This window comes from Triticum urartu, chromosome 5 (genome assembly GCF_003073215.2).
Source record: "Triticum urartu cultivar G1812 chromosome 5, Tu2.1, whole genome shotgun sequence".
Taxonomy (NCBI): domain Eukaryota; kingdom Viridiplantae; phylum Streptophyta; class Magnoliopsida; order Poales; family Poaceae; genus Triticum; species Triticum urartu.
Window position 1 is genome coordinate 622561319 of NC_053026.1, and position 21102 is coordinate 622582420.

General features: G+C 44.4%; 1 protein-coding gene and 1 long non-coding RNA gene across 2 annotated transcripts; both read right to left on the minus strand.

Moving 5' to 3' along the window:
- Positions 1-962: 962 nt before the first annotated feature.
- Positions 963-10682, minus strand: LOC125506334. The gene is made up of 5 exons (XR_007282633.1): positions 10258-10682; positions 10002-10138; positions 9394-9553; positions 2127-2128; positions 963-972 (listed from the first exon to the last, which is right to left on the minus strand). It is a non-coding gene; the product is annotated as an uncharacterized LOC125506334 (long non-coding RNA).
- Positions 10683-18632: 7950 nt separating this feature from the next.
- On the minus strand, positions 18633-20001 carry LOC125506335 (NAC domain-containing protein 22-like). The gene is made up of 2 exons (XM_048671177.1): positions 19739-20001; positions 18633-19639 (listed from the first exon to the last, which is right to left on the minus strand). The coding sequence occupies exons 1-2, from the start codon at positions 19920-19922 to the stop codon at positions 18777-18779; spliced, it is 1047 nt and encodes a 348-aa protein (XP_048527134.1). The 5' UTR covers positions 19923-20001; the 3' UTR covers positions 18633-18776.
- Positions 20002-21102: the final 1101 nt, after the last annotated feature.

The window sequence follows — 21102 nt, forward strand, 5'->3', positions numbered from 1 at the left end:
TAAATTAAAGTTCAATTAATCAAATTACTTAAGAACTCCCACTTAGATAGACATCTCTCTAATCATCTAAGTGATCACGTGATCCATATCAACTAAACCATGTTTGATCATCACGTGAGATGGAGTAGTTTTCAATGGTGAACATCACTATGTTGATCATATCTACTATATGATTCACATCGACCTTTCGGTCTCAGTGTTTCGAGGCCATATCTGCATATGCTAGGCTCATCAAATTTAACCCGAGTATTCTGCGTGTGCAAAACTGGCTTGCACCCATTGTATGTGAACGTAGAGCTTTTCACACCCGATCATCATGTGGTGTCTCGGCACGACGAACTATAGCAACGGTGCATACTCAGGGAGAACACTTATACCTTGAATTTTAGTGAGAGATCATCTTATAATGCTACCGTCGAACTAAGCAAAATAAGATACATAAAGGATAAACATCACATGCTATCAATATAAGTGATATGATATGGTCATCATCATCTTGTGCCTTTGATCTCCATCTCCAAAGCACCGTCATGATTACCATCGTCACCGGCTTGACATGTGATCTCCATCGAAGCATCGTTATCGCCTCGCCAACTATTGCTTCTATGACTATCGCTCCCGTTTAGTGATAAAGTAAAGCAATTACATGGCGTTTGCATTTCATACAATAAAGCAACAACCATATGGCTCCTGCCAGTTGCCGATAACTGTGTTACAAAACATGATCATCTCATACAATAAAACTTAGCATCATGTCTTGACCATATCACATCACAACATGCCCTACAAAAACAAGTTAGACGTCCTCTACTTTGTTTTTGCAAGTTTTACGTGGCTGCTACAGGCTGAGCAAGAACCGTTCTTACCTACGCATCAAAAACCGCAATGCGATATAGTGATTGCTTTTTGATCTTCAGAAAGAACACTGTTCATTGAATCCGATTCAACTAAAGTTGGAGAAACAGACACCCACTAGCCACATGTGTGCGAAGCACGTCGGTAGAACCAGTCTCGGGTAAGCATACGCGTAATTTTGGTCTGAGCCGCTTCATCCAACAATACCGCCGAATCAAGAATCAACTAGTGACGGCAAGCAATATGTATATACCCATTCCCACAACTCCTTTCTGTTCTACTCGTGCATATAACATCTACGCATAAACCTAGCTCGGATGCCACTGTTGGGGAACGTAGTAATTTCAAAAATTATCTTACGCACATGCAAGATCATGGTGATGCATAGCAACGAGAGGGGAGAGTGTTTTCTACGTACCCTCGTAGACCGTAAGCGGAAGCGTTATGACAACGCGGTTGATGTAGTCGTACGTCTTCACGATCGACCGATCCTAGTACCGAAAGTATGGCACCTCCGCGATCTGCACACGTTCGGCTCGGTGATGTCCCACAAACTCACGATCTAGCAGAGTGTCGAGGGAGAGCTTCGTCAGCACGACGGCGTGATGACGGTGATGATGATGCTACCGAAACAGGCTTTGCCTAAGCACCGCTACGAAATGACCGAGGTGGATTATGGTGGAGGGGGGCACTGCACTCGGCTGAAAACAATCAACTTGTGTGTTCTAGGGTGCCCCCCTACCCCCGTATATAAAGGAGCAAGGGGGAGGCCGGCCGGCCCTCGGGGCGCCCCAGGAGAGGAGGAGTCCTCCTCCTAGTAGGTAGGAGTAGGACTCCCCTTTCCTACTCCTACTAGGAGGGGGGAAAGGAAGGAGGAGAGGGAGAAGGAAAGGGGGGCGCCGGCCCCCCTTCCCTAGTCCAATTCGGACCAGAGGGGGAGGGGGCGCGCGGCCTGCCCTGGCCGGCCCTCTCTCTCTCCACTAAGGCCCATGTGGCCCATTAGTTCTCCTTGGGGGTTCCGGTAACCCTTCGGTACCCCGGTTTTCTTCGAAATCACCGGGAACACTTCTGGTGTCCGAATATAGCCGTCCAATATATCAATCTTTATGTCTCGACCATTTTGAGACTCCTCGTCATGTCTGTGATCACATCCGGGACTCCGAACTACCTTCGGTACATCAAAATACATAAACTCATAATACCGATCATCACCGAACGTTAAGCATGTGGACCCTACGGGTTCGAGAACTATCTAGACATGACAGAGACACGTCTCCGGTCAATAACCAATAGCGGAACCTGGATATTCATATTGGCTCCCACATATTCTACGAAGATCTTCATCGGTCAAACCGAATAACGACATACGTATTTCCCTTTGTCATCGGTATGTTACTTGCCCGAGATTCGATCGTCAATATCTCAATACCTAGTTCAATTTCGTTACTAGCAAGTCTCTTTACTCGTTTCGTAATGCATCATCCCGCAACTAACTCATTAGTCACATTGCTTGCAAGGCTTATAGTGATGTGCATTACCGAGAGGGCCCAGAGATACCTCTCCAACAATCGGAGTGACAAATCCTAATCTCGATCTATGCCAACTCAAAAAACACCATCGGAGACACGTGTAGAGCACATTTATAATCACCCAGTTACGTTGTGATGTTTGGTAGCACACAAAGTGTTCCTCTGGTATTCGGGAGTTGCATGATCTCATAGTCATAGGAACATGTATAAGTTATGGAGAAAGCAATAACAACAAACTAAACGATCATCGTGCTAAGCTAACGGATGGGTCTTGTCAATCACATCATTCTCTAATGATGTGATCCTGTTAATCAAATGACAACTCATGTCTATGGTTAGGAAACATAACCATCATTTATTCAACGAGCTAGTTAAGTAGAGGCATACTAGTGACATCATGTTTGTCTATGTATTCACACATGTACTAAGTTTCCGGTTAATACAATTCTAGCATTAATAATAAACATTTATCATGATATAAGGAAATATAAATAACAACTTTATTATTGCCTCTAGGGCATATTTCCTTCAGGTTTAGCACCACGCATACTAACCAACTGGGAAATTTTACCATATGTCCCTACTTTCTTCTTTTTTCTTTCTTGTTGTTCATCCCATGTAAGGCATATAGCGGCTGGGTTTTTTTTTCTTTTTGTTTATGGTTTTTCTAAGTTGTTTTTTGTTTCATTTTAATTCTTTTTATTTTCCTTTTCCTTCAAATACATGAACTTTTTCAAATTTGATTATCTTTTCAAATCAAAATTTCCTTAAATTTGAGATTTTTTTTTCAACCTGACAAAATTTTCTCAAAATTCATTATTTTTATTTCAAATCTGTTAACTTTCTCACTCTTTTCCTAACTTTTCTAAATGTAATTTTTTCAGTGCAAGAATGTTTTTCAAATACACGAACTCTTTTCAATTTGTACGGATTTTTTTCAACATCTGCAAAAAAACAAATTCATGAACTTTTTTTTAACAAAATCAATTAACTTTTTACAAATCCATGAACACTTTTGCAAAATCAATGAACTATTTTTCTAATTTCATGAACTTATTTATAGTTTTTTGAACCTGTCAATATTCCTTGACAATATATGAACTCTTTTCAAACTTGTGAACTTTGTTTTTCAAAATCGGTGAACTATTTTCAAATTTTCAATTCTTTCTCCAAAATATATGAATTTTTAGATTTCATGAAATAAAATTCATGAAGTTTTTAAAAATCTGTGTTTTTTTTCAAATTCGCAAACCTCTCATTTTTTATTCTTGTGAGCTTTTTATACTTCCGCAAAACTATTGAAACTTTTTTTAGATGATTTTTTAAAAGTCCCTTCTCAATGGTCGACCGGTCACACAAATCAACCAGTCAAACTGGTCCACCGATCAACCAATTGAACATGCGCGAGCAGGGGGCAGGCGGGTACATGCGCACTTGGGCCACGAGAGAGGCAGCTCTCCTTTCCGGCACAGAAGGCGGAATAGAAGATCTCCAAGGCGCAGCTATACCTCGCATCACACAAGTTGGATACCACGACCTCGTTTTTCTGTTTGTTTGTTTACTTTCTGTATTCGTTTTTGCATTATAATTTTGTACTTTCGTCTATACTTCCAAATATTCTAAATAAATATATTACTAAATCGCATTAAAAAAACATTTGAAAAAAATGTTAACCAAACATTAGAAATATGTTAAATGTGCATAGAGAAAATATTTCTCTATTATAGAAAAACAATACAATGTGTATGAAAAAAATTGATCATATATTTTAAAAATGTTCTCAATATTTTAAAAAAAATACTTAACAAATACTTAAAAATAATAATATATTTTTTGAAAATGTTAAATGCGTATAGAAAAATATTGGCTATGTATTAAAAATATGTTCATCTTCTATTTGAAATGTTAATATAGCATTTTAAAATGTTCATAATGTATAGAAAAATGTTATCCATGTATTAAAAAAATCTTATATTCAAAATATATTAATCAAGAATTTGAAAAATGTTTAAAATTTCTATAGAAAAATGTTGACAATGTTTAAAAAATGTGAAACTTTTATTTGAAAATTGTATTAGATATATACCAAAAATGTACTAATGTATGGAAAACCTAGGCACCATGTTTACAAAAAATGGTAACCATCTATTTTAAAAATATTAAATGTATATATAAAAAATATTTCTCATGTATACGAAAACTGTTGAATGTGTACTGGAAAAAGGAAACCGATGAAAACGAGAAAGAAAAAATCTAAGAAAAAATAAAGGAAAGAAAAAAGAAAGTGAAAACCAAGAAACAAACAATGAAAACCGAAGAAAACCATTGGAAAAAGAAAGGAAATAACAAACCCACTAAAAACAAAGAAAAGAAACAAAGAAAATTGCTGACAAAACAAAGAAATATGAAAATAAAAATAGAGAAAAACCAATGGAAAAAACAGCTGTTTTCCCTCAAGTAGGTTGCGCCTTTTATTCTGCCATGAACATGATAGTGTCGCAATGGCTAGCAGCTCTATGCAGCAGCAAAGGAGACCTTGGTTCGATCCCTACAGACACCTCAGGCTCTCGCTATACCTAAAGGTGCCGAGGAGACGAAATTGGTAATTAAGGAGTACTCTTTTCAAATATCATTCTAATTTCTCTAAGTTGGGACAAGTGGTGCGCATCCACTTGTCATAACCTGTGGGTTTTCTTTTTTTTTGTAGATTCGTTTATTCAAAATGTTTTTATCTTTTAAACTGTGCGTCCAAATCTTGAACAGTTTTCATCGTTGGATTCCTTGCGTCAAGATCTTTAAAACTAAATCTCATGTTGATAGGTTTTTGACGAACAAAAAAAACTGAACATGGAGCATTTTTTTTTCCTTTTCGAAAGGCACGACTGTGCCCCTCGTGAAAGTAAATCCGTGTCTCCACGAGAAATAAATCGGTGCCTCATGAGGAAGAAAAAAGAAAAGAAAAGACGTTTTCCTTTTCTGAGAGGCACAACTGTACTTCTCGCGGAAGCAAATTCATGCCTCCGGGAGAAGTAAATCGGTGCCTCACGTGGAAGGAAAATAAAACATGTTTTTTCCTTTTTGCAAGAGGCACAGCTGTGTCTTTCGCGGAAGACAAACCATGCCTCACATGAACTAAATCGTGCCTCTTGCGGAAGGAAAAACACATCTTTTTCCTTTTTCGAGAGGCACTGTGTCTCTCGCGGAAGCAAATTCGTGCCAGAAGTAAATCTCTACCTCCCATGGAAGGAAAAATGTATTTTTTTTTCTTTTTTACGAGAGGCACGACTGCGTCTCTCTCGGAAGCAAATCTGTGTCTTCAGGAGAACTAAATCCATGCCTCTCGTGAAAGTAAAAAAAACACGTTTTTATCCCTTTACGAAACGCACGGCTGTGTCACTCATGGAAACAAATCCATGCCTCCACGAGAAGTAGATCCGTGCCTTCCGTGCATGAAAAAAAAGAAAATGTGTTTTTTTCTTTTTGCGAGTGCCTCTCGCGTAAGCAAATATGTGCCTCTGGCGGAAGAAAAAAGAAACACATTTTCCATGCAATTTTTTCTACAAAGTATTTTGGCCCAAAATGTAAGAAAACTGGGGCGAAAAGACGGGAAAAATGAAAAGAAAAATGTAAAATCCGAAAATGCGTAAAGAAAAATTAAAATAAAATAAAATCCAGATGAAGCGTCCAGAGTGCGACACGTGACGGCAGCTGAGAGTACGCCAAATGGCGTGCTCCTAGCACACCTAAGGTAACCCTTACGGGGGCTCCCAAAGGAGTACAGAGAGAAGAGAGAGAGAGAGAGAGAGAGAGAGAGAGAGAGAGAGAGAGAGAGAGAGAGAGAGAGAGAGAGAGAGAGAGAGAGAGGGGGGGGGGGATCATCTGAGCCTCGGACGAGTTGGCCCAGGAGCAACGACCTACGGAGAGAAAAAAACAATAGAGAAGGTGGCCAGATAGGCTTGGCACATGCGGCTGCGGTGTTGCGTTTTATGCGAGAGATAGGTATGGCCCACTTGGTTGCTACTGCACTGCATGCAAGTTGGATTGATGGTGTTTACTGTTTTTTTTTCTATATTTTCTACTTTTGAAATGAATATATATTAAAACCAATTCATTCATATTTGGAAAATTTGAATACAACCAGTACAATATTTTGAGCTTTGGAATACTATTTCCACCTCAAATGTTAAGTAAAATAAATATAAATTTTTTTATAAAATTTATTTTTGGCATTATAACTATTCCTAAAATTTAATTTAGGGTTCTAAGTAATTCTCAAAAACAATTTCGCTCCAAATAAATATTCAAATCATTTTCCTTCTAATTTTTTTAAGAAGTCATATTATCTCCTCTCATTTCCTGTATTTTGAATTGGAATTTTTTCGAACACTCCAGAATCCAATTAAACTTCAAATACATGCGAAACTCAAATTGAGGATTCTGGGAAAGTCATTTCACTCTCTTTCTTTTTAAGTGCTCAAGGAAAACCTCAAAAGTTTGAAATCCTACTCAAATTGGAATACGATCAAAACAAAGCAATTATTACTATTTAATTAATTAACATTCCAATTTTTGGAAAAAATGGGATGTTACAGCGAACCAGTTGCAGACGTTTTGTGTCGCATGCAGTTTGATTTACAATGCCTGCAGTTGCATGGCTAGTGGTGAGTATGCAACCGGCTTGACAACCTCCCTACTCCTAGTTGTAGTCGCATTGTGTCCCATGTAATACTAGTCGAATTACAACACTTGCAGTTGCGGCCTCCTTGAAAATTTGCATTTAAAAACTTAATAAATTGTGGGATGTCTCCTTAATAACTTTGCTCGGACAAACAAGAAAGAGAAAAAAAAATAGAAACGTTGACACAAACAAACATAGAAAAACAGTACATATGTGCATTTCTCCATCGGAGGAATGGAACATGTTTGTATGTTTGTTCTTGTGCGGTGAGACAATAAAAATGACAAATTGCAATTGGTTGTGTTGCAAGGTGTGTGGACATGAGTTATCCCACTTACATTTACGAGAGTATCTACCTATAAGAAAATAGCAGGCCAAAAACAAGATGTGACCACACATATACATAAAAAACACATAACCCACATAGACGTCAAAAAAGCCTGCAATCCAACTGAAAAATTGGGGCGGTATATAAAACTCATGAACCAACAACAAAACTATTCAAAAACAAGAACCTTCATGCAGGCAACATTGAAAAACGAAATAACACTCACTCGAGGAAAGCACAAATTTTGGCGTGTTTCATACAACAGTGAAAGACCTAGATGTGTGTAAGCTAATTGTTATATTGATTAGAAATAGCACAATATATTTTAAAGAAAATGCAACTATCTCGCCGTCCCACAGCCTTAATTGCACACGATTGGCAATTATGAAATGGAGTGAGACATTTAGAAGAAAAATTTAACTATTGCCCCACCCCCCTTTGAAGCACAAGGCCTAATACAAATTTGGGGCCCCCAAAATCTATGGGCCCTGTGCAGGCCGCACAGCCTGTGCAACTATGGGCCCGGCCCTGTTCTCGACCTAGCCAAACAAGTTGAGAAAATAGGGCTTGAGCCAACAAAAAAAAATAAACACGTAACTTTGCATATATATCCAAAATGGTAAATGAGAAAAAAATGAATTAATAAAAAATCAAAGGCAGGAAATAAAAGATAAAAGACACCCGATCTCCATGCTCATATTGACAAAAAGAAAAAAGGAAACAGCACATGAGCCCTGGCCAATCGCCCCGTCCTTTTTCACCTAAAACCGAGCTTTCTTGGCGCATCCATCTAACGAGCCACGCGAATGACTGACGTATAGTTATTTCTCAATGATTGATAAAATAGCAAAACCAATGAAAAAAGAACAAAAAGTTTATACAAAATACATATTATGAAAATACTAAATTAAAAAAAAGCTAAAGTATGAATATGTCATATAAAAATAAACTATTTGTACAGATGACGTACAAGGGATGCACACCTTTAAGTGTGACGCACTTGTAAAAACGAATATACACCCAGGTCTATCCTGTCACATATGGCCTTAGGCCACAGAGGCGCAGTGGACCTTGACTCTTGTCGGTGGGATGGCTCCAGCTCGATTTCTAAGTGATTTTTATGTCTGTTTAGGGTTTGTGTCATGTTCAAGAAGGCGAGGCGGCGGCGGCTCCCTGAAAATGCAATAATGTTCTCCGCGTCTAGCCCTCGTCCTAGCAATGCGTCTAACCTCGTCGGAGGGCGTGTGGAAGTGTGGGATTCGGTCGGCGTTTTTCTACGGCACATCCGCTTGGATTCGGTCATCGTTCGTCTGCGTCTGTGTGTCTGCAAGTTGGTTCCTTTCAATGTACGCTTCTCTTCATCGGTTGCAGTTGTTGCTTGGTTCGCCGGTCCTATGGGGCCTTAGCACAACAAATTTCTGGCAGTCTACTACAATAGGTCTGCCCAGCTCCAATTGCGGAGAGGCGATGACGGCGGCGCGCCTTCTCCTCGCACCAGTAATTTTGTTTCGTCGCTAGGTAATCTACAGACCTGGATGTAACTTTTACTTCTACTGTTCTTTGTACTATCTTAACAGATTTTTGTTTGAAAAGGAGGATAGACCCTTGGCCTCTGCATCTGGACGATGCAGGCGCCCATTTTATTAATTATTTATAGAGACGATACATAGTAATACATCAGTTAGTCTGAAGCCATCATCTATGCAACACCTGTTGCTACTCCTATCCCATTGATGAAGTTGTGTCGAATATCCGGGCCTAATACCAAACTTATATCGCACCAAACCCTAACATCTAGAGCCGGATGCCCCAGCCCAGCCACATACCGGGACATGGTCCCATACCGGACCGATGCACCCTCAGAGGTTGCGGCCACCATCTTCCACCGGTCCATCTCCAGAGCAGTAACCGACCCATCGACCTTGCCTGGCCTACCGTCAACGCCACCATGAAGCCAGACAACTCCACCATGCTCAAGCATTGGACGAGTACTCAGTACTCACCATGTTCGACGAAGTCGTGGTGGTGGTGGTTGGGGAAGTCGTAGGTAACAGCGGCATCATCACGGAGCAGGGACCATCTTCTCCTCGATTTAATCTGTAGTACTCCATGTACTCCCACTTGTAAACTATTTGAAATGCAGATCCACTCCAAGAATGTGCTCTGAAATGGAGTAACATGGAGTATACTCTAAATGTTTGGTTTGAGCCCAGTAGATCAATCAAAGTACGCTGGCGTGGATCTGATCAGTTTGGTTTGAGCCAAGCAAAAGTACTAAAATCCTGACAAAAATAATACTACAGCACGATACACATGATTTCAGAGATGTTGATTTCAGTACATACAACCCATTGATAAACATGATTTTCAGAAATGTTGATTTCAGTTAAACTACAACGTTTACTCCAAGTAATACTCTAAGAAACAATACAAGTACACCTACTGTACTGAAAGTACTCCTGTAGTGCAAATACTCTAGGCAAAATGTACTCCTACAGTACTGAAAGTGTACTCCTGTGAGTACCGAATTTACTGGATTTAGAGGCATCAAAATGCTCACACCCAAGTTCAATCATCTACACATGGAGTAGTGCAACCGAGTGGTCTTTACCATGCCCGAATCGACAAGAGGTAGTGGCATCAGGAGTTGCATCGTCCAGGAGCAGCAGCAGCCTTTCCAATCGCTCCTTGCGCCTTGCCTTTCCAATCTACTCACGCGGCAGAGAGCAGTTCTTGGCCACAGTACATCTGCATCCATATTCCATCCAGAGCAACAATCACAATCAGCTCCAGAATCTCTCCTTGCCTTTCCCCAAATCATAGGCTCCAGAGATTGGAAAGACGTGGGGAAAATTAAGGATGCAAACCTTGCAGGTCGAGCGTGGGGAGCTCGACTTCGGGGGCGACCTAGGAGCAGGTGACGAGGAACTCGTAGAAGCGATGGAGCACCAGCAGCGTTTGGGATGGCAGCGTCCAACACGACGCTCCTCCTTGCAGGTCGATGGCGACGAGGAGTGCCAGCGTCCGTCGCCGCCGTCGTCGAGCAGAACAAGGCCGCCGTGCCCGCGCTCGTCAGGCTCCAACTCGACCTCGCTAAAACAACCAACTTTGGCTCGACCGTGATGCAGAGGATGCGGGCGAGAGGAAGAGGCGACGCGGACGAGAATGCGAGGAGGCGACGCGGACGAGAATGCGAGGAGGCGAAGCTTGGGAAGAAGGGCAGCGACGCGGCTGAGTCGCCAACGCAGGTGAGGGGGAGGTGCATCGCCGCTGCGGGCTAGGGATTTGGGGGAGTGGGTGAGCGAGGGGAATGAGCGTGAAGATGGGACTGAGCGAGTGGGTGAGTGAGTGAGTAAGCGAGCGGTAAACCTGGAAACCATAGAAAGTAACTTTTCCGAGAAATGTACTACAAAAACCATCAATATTCAAAATACAAGCATTTATTTTTGTTATCACTATTTTAAAATAATACTAATTTAGGAAATTGCAGGATGTGTCTGGCTATTATATTTTTTATGCTCTGGTGGAATGGTAAAGAATTACTTCGTCCGGTTAGTACCATGAGTATTTTCCGTTGCACATTTTAAGACCTTCGACATGAATTATTCTCGTTACACGTTGCTTGTGTAAGATGTATATAAGCAGAGGAAGAATGCTTTATTATATTTGCTTAAATATTGTGCGAATGAAACTGAAGACAACATTCTTAATATTGTGCGAGAATTTTTTAAGCACAACAACTAGATATTAATTTGTAATAGAATTTTAGTTGGATCATTACTATATGTAGATATCATTAATTTATCTTTTTTTATCAATCTACATTGTAAGCGAATTGGACTTCAATAAATATCCAACTTTGCCCGTGCTATCTTGTCTCTACATATGAAATTTGACATGCATTATGTTTACATAATTCTAGCAAAATATTTTCGTAGCACATGGCAAGGCACCGACATTCCTCTGCATGTGAAATTAAACATGCATTATGTTTATACAACTCAACCTAAATATTTCAAAAGCCCGTGGCAACGCACGGGCATTATACTAGTCCATCTAACGAGCCATGCAAATGACTGACGTATAGTTATTTCTCAATGGTTGATAAAATAGCAAAACCAATGAAAAAAGAACAAAAAGTTTATACAAAATACATATTATGAAAATACTAAATTAAAAAAAAGCTAAAGTATGAATATGTCATATAAAAAATAAGACGTATAAGGGATGCACACCTTTAAGTGTGACGCACTTGTAAAACGAATATACAACCCAGGTCTATCATGTCACATATGGCCTTAGGCTACAGAGGCACAGTGGATCTTGACTCTTGTCGGTGGGATGGCTCCAGCTCGGTTTCTAAGTGATTTTTATGTCTGTTTAGGGTTTGTGTCATGTTCAGGAAGGCGAGGCGGCGGCGGCTCCCTGAAAATGCAATAATGTTCTCCGCGTCTAGCCCCCGTCCTAGCGATGCGTCTAACCTCGTCGGAGGGCGTGTGGAAGTGTGGGATTCGGTCGGCGTTTTTCTACGGCACATCCGCTTGGATTCGGTCATCGTTCGTCTGCAAGTTGGTTCCTTTTAATGTACGCTTCTCTTCATCGGTTGCAGTTGTTGCTTGGTTCGCCGGTCCTATGGGGCCTTAGCACAACAAGTTTCTGGCAGTCTACTACAACAGGTTTGCCCAGCTCCAATTGCGGAGAGGCGATGACGGCGGCGCGCCTTCTCCTCGCACCAGTAATTTTGTTTCGTCGCTAGGTAATCTACAGACCTGGATGTAACTTTTACTTCTACTGTTCTTTGTACTACCTTAACAGATTTTTGTTTGAAAAGGAGGATAGACCCTTGGCCTCTGCATCTGGACGATGCAGGCGCCCATTTTATTAATTATTTACAGAGACGATACATAGTAATACATCAGTTAGTCTGAAGCCACCATCTATGCAACACCTGTTGCTACTCCCATTGATGAAGGTGTGCCGAATATCCGGGCCTAATACCAAACTTATATCGCACCAAACCCTAACATCTAGAGCCGGATGCCCCAGCCCAGCCACATACCGGGACATGGTCCCATACCGGACCGATGCACCCTCAGAGGTTGCGGCCACCATCTTCCACCGGTCCATCTCCAGAGCAGTAACTGACCCATCGACCTTGCCTGGCCTACCGTCAACGCCACCACGAAGCCAGACAACTCCACCATGCTGCACGTATCCGTCCACAAGCGGCCGTCATCGAACCTCCGTAGCGCCATGCCACCGGGATCCGCCGTCGGCCATGCGGTGGACGAGACACCGCTCTTTCGCTTGTCCTGTCCAATCAGCACTTGCTCTAAAATGATGCCCTCAGGAGGGACAACGACATGAAAGGTACCATCATCGTCCGATCCGGTAGATCAAGATCAAGGTTTCCCCCGGAACCTCACGAGTGGGGTGCCACGACCTGCAACAACGATGCCTCGAGAAGGGAACGACATCATAGACACCGCCATCGTCCTCCATGACCAAAGTCGGCGCGATTTTCACCAAAAGTCGCGTCCCCACAACCTCGCAGCTGGTTGGAACCGAACGGAGCCTCGCCGTGGAGACGAGGGCCGCCGTCAGCACACCGATAGGGAGCCTCCAGCCACCCCTCATCGGTCCTCCTCACGCCACCGGCCGGCCAAGGCCATACCGAGACGGATCTGGACAGGACGCCAGATCCACAGCCATTGGAGCCACCCATGCGCACGCAACCGCCACACCGCCGACCATGAAGGCTCCCATCACCGCTGCGCAATAGGGGCGCCGCCCTGACTGCCGCCCCGACCTCCCCGCATGAGACGCCGCCTCCGCCTCACAAGGTCCGCCGCAGCGACCACCCGCCCTGGATCTGCGGTGCAGGGCCCCCCGCCATCACAGCCCTTGACGGCAGCAGTGGCAGATAGGGTTGGAGCAGCAGGGAGGGACTGGCGGCTAGGGATCTGGGCCCCTGGCGCCGTCTGAGGCGAGGCGACGCGAGGGGCGGAGGAGGAGGGGGAGGTCGTGAGAGGAGGGAATCAGCCCGCAAGCAGGAGGGTGATGCCGCGAGCTCTTAGTGATGCTCTGATTACTTCACTGCCTTAACAGATGATGAATAGATCGTAAGTATTCTCGCAAGAAAGAAAAGAAAGCACCTCGGCGAAAAAAAAACCCAGAAAATAGCAATTAACCAGGAATAAAGAAGAAGCAATCACGATGCCTGGTGCATCGAAATGTAATCAACTGAAAATACCGGGCGGCTGATAGCCTTGCCTCGGCGCACCTCTTTCATATATATAGCATAGACTTTACAAGTACAAGAAGTCCCAATCATGGAAACTATCGATGTGGAGGCAATCTGACTTGGAAACCTAGCAGATAAGTACACCGCGCTGACATTGTTGCAATATACGATAGTAGCACTTGAGATGGGCTTGTGAAGCTCCTGTAATAACTGACGAACCCAGCATGACTCTGCAACAGCCGCATCAACTGCTCTGATACCATGTAATCAAGTGAAAATACCAGGCGGCTTGATAGCCTTGCCTCGGCGCACCTCACTACTAGAAAAAGGGCTACAGATGGGATTGATACTAATGGCGCACCACCTACTGATACGCCATTAGAGTTGAAACTACTAATGGCGCACCTGGCCCAGGGTGCGCCATTAGTATCAATTTTTTTTAACTAGTGCGCCTGTCCAAACATACTAATGGCGCATCCAGATACAGTGCGCCATTACTAGTTACTAGTTGTAACTAGTAATGGCGCACCAGCCGGAAAGTGCGCCACTAATGTTGTTTTTTTATTATATTTTTATTCCCTTTTTTGCAAAACTACTAATGGCGCACTGTTCCACTGTGCGCCATTACTAGTTTAAACACTTCTTCATCCGAAGCCATCTAGATAAGTATTTGAGCCCATCTTCAACATCTGGTCGTATTGGCCTCGACAGTTTCTACTGTTCACGGCAGCAAGCTTTCCCGGCAAGGTTACTGTTCACGGCGGCAAGCTTTCCCCGGCAAGGTTACTGTTCACGGCGGCAAGCTTTCCCCGGCAGGTTACTGTTCACGGCGGCAAGCTTTCCCCGGTAAGGTTACTGTTCACGGCGGCAAGTTTTCACACCGGCAAGCTTCTCCGCCGGCAAGCTCTCCACGCCGGCATGCTTCTCCGCCGGCAAGGTTTTACCCCGGCAAGGTTTCATTCAGCCGACAAAGGCCGAATACTTTCTCACTCAGGGCCGGCCCGCAAAGTGTTGCCTCTAACTTTTGCATATGAATCTGGATTCGTGACCACGGTGAGCAGAAATAAAAAAAATACTAATGGCGCACCACGGTGAGGTGTGCCATTAGTATGGATGTACTTATGGCGCACCTCCTGGTGGTGCGCCATTAGTATTGTGCCATTGCTATAAGAAAAAAAACTACTAATGGTGCACCAGGGTGAGGTGCGCCATTAGTATTGTGCCATCCATATTTCCTCCCCGGCCCCTCCCTATCCCCTCTCTCTCCCTCGCCCTCGCCCCTCGATCCCCTTCCCCTCTCCTCTCCCGACGCCGCCCTCTCCTCTCCCGACGCCGCCGCCCCGCCGCCCCGTCGTCCTCGTCTCCCCGCCGCCCCGTCGTCCTCGTCTCCTCGGCGCCGCTCTCCCCGTTGCCCCACCTCGTTGGACGCCATCGCCCCGCCGCCCTCGTCGCCGGTGGCCCGGACGCCGCCCCGTCCACACCACCGTCGCCGGAGCACCACCACCACCAGGACCTCGTCGCACCACCAACACCCAGGACCTCGTCGCACCACCAACACCCAGACCTCATGGTTTCATGAGTGGAAAGTGGAATTGAACAATCTAGACCTGAAACTGAGGCAGTTTTACACGAGTTTGTTTGTTGGTCTTTTAACCCTATCATTTCTCTTGTAGCCAGCATGTGTGTGCACTTAAACTTGTTTAGCTAGTAATTTCCCCCAATTTGGCCATTACATGTGTAACTTAACTTAGCTTGTCAGAGCATGCTTCCTCGCGAAGAAGGGGGTCATGCTGAAAATTGAAAAATATTGTGAGACATTGGTTGGACTTTGAATTGGTATACAGAGAAGGGAGTGCCTGCTTGTATATATTTTACTGTTGCTACCATGCCAGACTAACAAACTGCCCAATATTGTGCCCTTCTGTACTGTTATTGAGAACAGTTCATGGTTACTAACGTAATTTATTGTTTCACTGCAGTGGGCATACAAGTTGTTATAAAGCCAGAATATCAGATAACCCCTCCTGTAAGTTATATGATTTATTATACAATCACTACTTTCCTGTTCTCTTATGCAAGAGCTGTCAATCTACTTTGCTACCAAAAAAGTTGTATTAATGAGTAATGACTGAGTTCAGTTTTCATTCTCTTTGGTTTCGAGAGTCATTCAACTTAAGATGTAATCGATGCTATTAATGTCTTGCTTTTCTCTTCCGATCGTTCTGTTGCATACTTATATATTGCTTATGTATTGTCTGCGAATTGGTACTAACGTTTCGTTTGGCTACTGCATAGCGATGCCGTGGTATGTCGTGTACAAGGGTAAGGTTCCCGGAGTCTACGACGACTGGGAGGAGTGTCGGAGACAGGTTCACCGATTCAGCGGTAACAGTTACAAAGGGTACGCCACTAGGGCCGAGGCCGAATCTAGATACACCCGCTATCTAGCGGGAGAGGGGAGGGAGCGTTGGAGGAACCGGATGAAGACGCGTTTCATCGTGATGATGCTCATTGTGATGACCGCAGCTCTCTTCTATGTGATGGTAGTTTAGATGATCGATATCGACTTGTAATGTGAAGACAAACTCGCGGTCTCGAGACTTGTAATATAATGTTTTATCTTTGTTCGGTCTTTTCAATTCGGAGACTAATATGATGAATTGTATTCGGAGACTAAAATGATGAATTGTATTCAGAGACTAATCTTCTATTGTATTCGATGAATCTGTTGTTGATGTGTGCTGTTTATATTTTGTCCAATTATACATTTTGTAACATGTGCAAAAAACAGAAAATTAAAAAATAAAAAAACATAATATTCATACTAATGGCGCATCACACCATAGTGCGTCATTAGTATGCCAAAGGATACTAATGGCGCATCATTAGATAGTGCGCCATTAGTATGCCGAATTTACTAATGGCGCATCTCGTTGTCGTGCGCCATTAGTATGCCAAAGCACCTGGGTATACATGACCCCCTGGAAGGCATACTAATGGCGCACTGTTGTATATACTAATGGCGCATCTGAGGTGCGCCATTAGTATACCAGATACTAATGGCGCACCCGTGGTGCGCCATTAGTAAAATATACTAATGGCGCACCACTAATGCGCCATTAATGGCCAAATTAGGTGCGCCATTAGTAGGCCTTTTCCTAGTAGTGCCTCTTTCATATATATATATATATAGCATAGAGACTTTACAAGTACAAGGAGTTCCAATCATGGAAACTATCGATGTGGAGGCAATCTGACTTGGACACCAAGTCGGCTAGGAGATGTTGCAGTATTGGTCTCTAACACGAATAACAATAACAAGCTTAGTTTCTTTTTTGATTTTTTTAAATGGAATAACAACCTAGCTTGACAACAGCTAAAATAGAAACAACATTAAGCCTAGCCTGACAAAAATATAACCCATCAAACCAGGAGCTCCTCTACATGGGCCGCAGACCACACAGTGCACTGAAACGCTCAAACCTTGTTTGGCAAGAAGAAAAGCCCATAGCATGTGACGCGCTGAAAAAAACCATAACCTGCCATGGGCCTCGGACAATGCTCCTGAGCCAACAACATGAATCTGTGACTAGAGTTTGATCCAACGACTGTGCTCGTGAATGAGACCAAATTATATCTCAACTAGCTAAGTTTTAGCAATCTCTCAAAACATGGAAAATGCCAACCAGAAAACATCATAAATCTCGTGGCGCACGCGTATGTCACGCTTACCGTCCGACGCCATGCACGGAATGTTGGCGTAAGAAAGTGGTGACACACCAGCTCTGAAACTCGTGCACTAGAACACAAAATGACGTGAACTCTATCCTATTCAAACACACCCGCCCACCATATTGGCTAGCACCTCAAGCTTCCGCCCGGGAGACCTGGGATCTCTCCTCCTTTTTTGTACTAGGTGGCAAAAACTGGAAGTTTTTTAGGTACATGGCAAAGTTTCAAATAATGTACATGCCAAATTTACAATTTTTTGAACTTGTCACATGGAAAACTTAATTTTTTTTGTACACATGTCAAATTTTAGAAAAGCTTTCTCCTGATCCCATTGTAAATTCATAATTTTTTGTCTTTAAAGGCATGACAATTTTTGGTCTTTTTGTAATGCTCCCATGAAAAGCTTTTGGAAATCTTATCACTTATTGGTGGCAATTTTGGAAATGTTTTTATACTTTCTCACGTAGCAATTTTATTATTACGGGAATGGCAACTTTATTTTTTTATTTTTTAGAAATGGAGGCATACCCCGCCTCTGCATCATAATGATGCATGCTGCCATCTTATTAAAAAATCTACAAAGTATCACAAAGTCATAAAAATATTACAGCTCGCAAGCGGAGCAAAGCAAAAGAATAAAAAGGAAAATACATGTTGACAATCACAACCGGTACGGCAATATGAAGGATAAGCTTTCTAGACTCCTATCCTGTTATGCGACCGCCATCCGAACCGGTTGAATATACCCCGTGCTACCATCTCCAACTTTATTATTAAGAGCAGGAAAATTTTATTTTTAATAACATGGAAATTTTGTTATTAAGAGCATGTCAATTTTAATTTTAGCGACATGGCAAAAAAATCATGGCAATTTTCCTCTGTGTGGAAAATAAAAATATAAAGCATGGCAAATTCCTTGAACGTATTTTTTAAATTAATATGCAAATTTGCCAAGTATGATCTTCGCTGTCTGCATTTCGGACCACGGTATTGTTTTTGTTGGTTTCTTATTTTTGAGATTTACTATGGCCTATTTGCCATATAGGTATTTTTTTGGTAGGCTACCAATGCAATTCTAGTCTGTGTTTTGTTGTATATTTTGGCAATTTTTTAGCATGTGCTTTTTATAAACAGTTTTACAGAGGGAGTATTAAAGAAGATACCAGTCATTTCCAATTTGTGAAGTTTGGCAAACACAAGACAGTTTCCTATGTTAATTCGTTGCAATCTTAGTTGCAACTGTCATGTTAAACATCACCACCTTGCTAAAACGCACAAAAGTAACATTGGGTGAACGTCTAGGTTCGAAGTGCGATGCACAACCGAATTCACAGCTAATTACCATCAACTCTGCTTTGAGCTCGCCTCTGGAGATCGACCGTGAGCTCGTCACCAGCTCCAGTCCATCGATCAATAGTAGAGCAGATGGGCGTAGGGGGACAGGCAATGCTGGTCCTGCCACGGGCTGCGGAGCTGCGTCAGGAACGGGTCCTGGAGCCAGTCGAACACTCCATGGTTGGTCGCCGCCGGGAGCTGCAGGCTGGGTAGGTCCACCACACCCTGGCTCGCCGCCGGTAGCTGCAGACTGCACATGTTCGACATCCCATGGTTCGCCGCCGGGAGCTCGAAGCCACAGGGTGGGTTCACGGCCGGGAGCTGCAGACTGAAGGGCGCGTTCGCCGCGTGCGGAAGCCACGACGTCGACTCCACGGCCACCGTGGCCAGGTCTGCTTCCTTCTTGGCTACCATGGGCGCGTCGTGGCTGCTGCTGTTGCCAGACAGCGCCACCGACGAGGAGGAGGAGGAGGGCATCAGGAAGTTGTCCCGGGCGTCGTCGGATGACGACAGGTAGAAATCGCCGGCTGCCGGGACCGGGCACGCTCTGGCCGCGCCACCGTTGCCGCGGGGCCTCTGCTTCATCTCCTCCATCTCAAAGGCTCTCTGCTCTAGCTCCTTGAGCGGCGTGGCCTTCCGGTACACCTTGCACAGCACCGTGTCCTCACTGGGCGGCGCCGCGCCGGTGTCAGGGAGGCGGTACTCGTTCATGACCCAGTCCGTCTTGGAGCCCCGGGGAGCGCGGCCCTGGTAGAAGACGAGCGTCTTCTTGAGCCCGATGACCCGCTTGGGGTCACCCGTGCTCCGGACGGCCCTGTCGGAGCCCGTCGCCTTCCAGAAACCCCGCTCCGTCGTCCGGTTCGGCCGCCCGCCGCTCCCCGCCTTCCGGTCACGCGGCACGAAGAAGTACCACTCCCTCTCCCCGATCTTTGCCATCCCTGCACATCCACACACACATCTCTGTCATCTCGCTGCTCATACAGGAGTACATCGATCGGTCGATCACTGTGACAATGTTTCTTGTGATGTGTACGTACCGGGAAGATCCCAGGGATCGTGGCGGTAAATGTTGAGGGTCCCGATGATGTCGAAGTGGAGCTTCTTGCCGAGGGCGACGCGGGAGAGGTAGAATCCCAGGAGCTCCTCCTCCGTGGGGTGGAAGCGGAAGCCGGGGAGGTCCTGATCGACCTCCATGGTCGACGCAGCCACTGCCATTGCCATTGCTCGCTGCTGCTCTGCTCGATCTACTTACAGCTTACTGGCTAGTGGCTTGTACTCGTCTTGCTAGTTGCTAAGTGGCTGGATGATGAAGGCGGCGGTGGTGGCCGGCGTCGGAGTGGTTTATATAGAGCCTGAAAGTGATGCCAACCTACGCGTTTTCCTGCAGAAAAGGGGTCGCAGTTTCTTGGCATTGGAGAAAGCGACCGGTGCTCTAGCTCGGTACGCAAGATCGAATGGATTTCTGCCGGCTTTACTCACCACTAAATTAATCACTGCCTTACTTAATTTAGATTTGGTGTTTGCAGACTCATGAAGTCACACAGATTGACTCCTTTCCTCATCCTTTTCCACATTCAGATTTCAGAGTCTCTTCTTGCCCATATACTGTATTTATCTTGTGCCACTCTCCATTTTGAAAACCTAAAGGCTAGGACTTTTAGCCAAAATAAATAAAATACTCGTAGGATAGCTTCTCGAAAGATTGCTACTACTCTCCATTTTTTAAAGCATTACATTGGTAGTGATTACTTCAGTGCACTTTCCGTGTTTATCTTGCATCTGCAGATATACTATTCAACAGCTTGATGCTAGTATATTGCGACAACATAATGTTAGGGTGTGTTTGGTGGTCTACAACCCCCCTAAACTTGTTGTCCACACGAGGCACTGGTCCACACGTGCACGAAACTTAAACCACCCTAGAGCCTTGCTCGGTTTTAACCGGTCAAATCTGCCGTTTCCGCAGACCCAGGCCCGGGGGGGGGGGGGGGGGGGGGGGGGGGGGGGGGGGGGGGGGGGGGGGGGGGGGGGGGGGGGGGGGGGGGGTACACGCTGGTGCACTTATGCAGCAGATGGCACGACACGAAAATCTAGATGCATGGGATGACATGAAATCAGTCTCACCCCCCTTTATTCTACTGGCTAGCTCTCATAGAATAAGCCAGACAAAGAAGAAGATGTTGGAAGGGGTGACACCATCACGTCGCCTTCGCAACAGTACCACATAGTCGTCTTGCCAATGGTTACCGAGCGCGCCATAGCAATACCTAGCAGCCATCTCCGCTAGATGCATCTTGAAGATGCCGGTGCGGGAGAGAAGGTATGTGCCTCTCATCACCTCCACACGACACCAACCCAACACCAGATCCGGTATGCGTTGTCACTACCGCGTAACACCTGT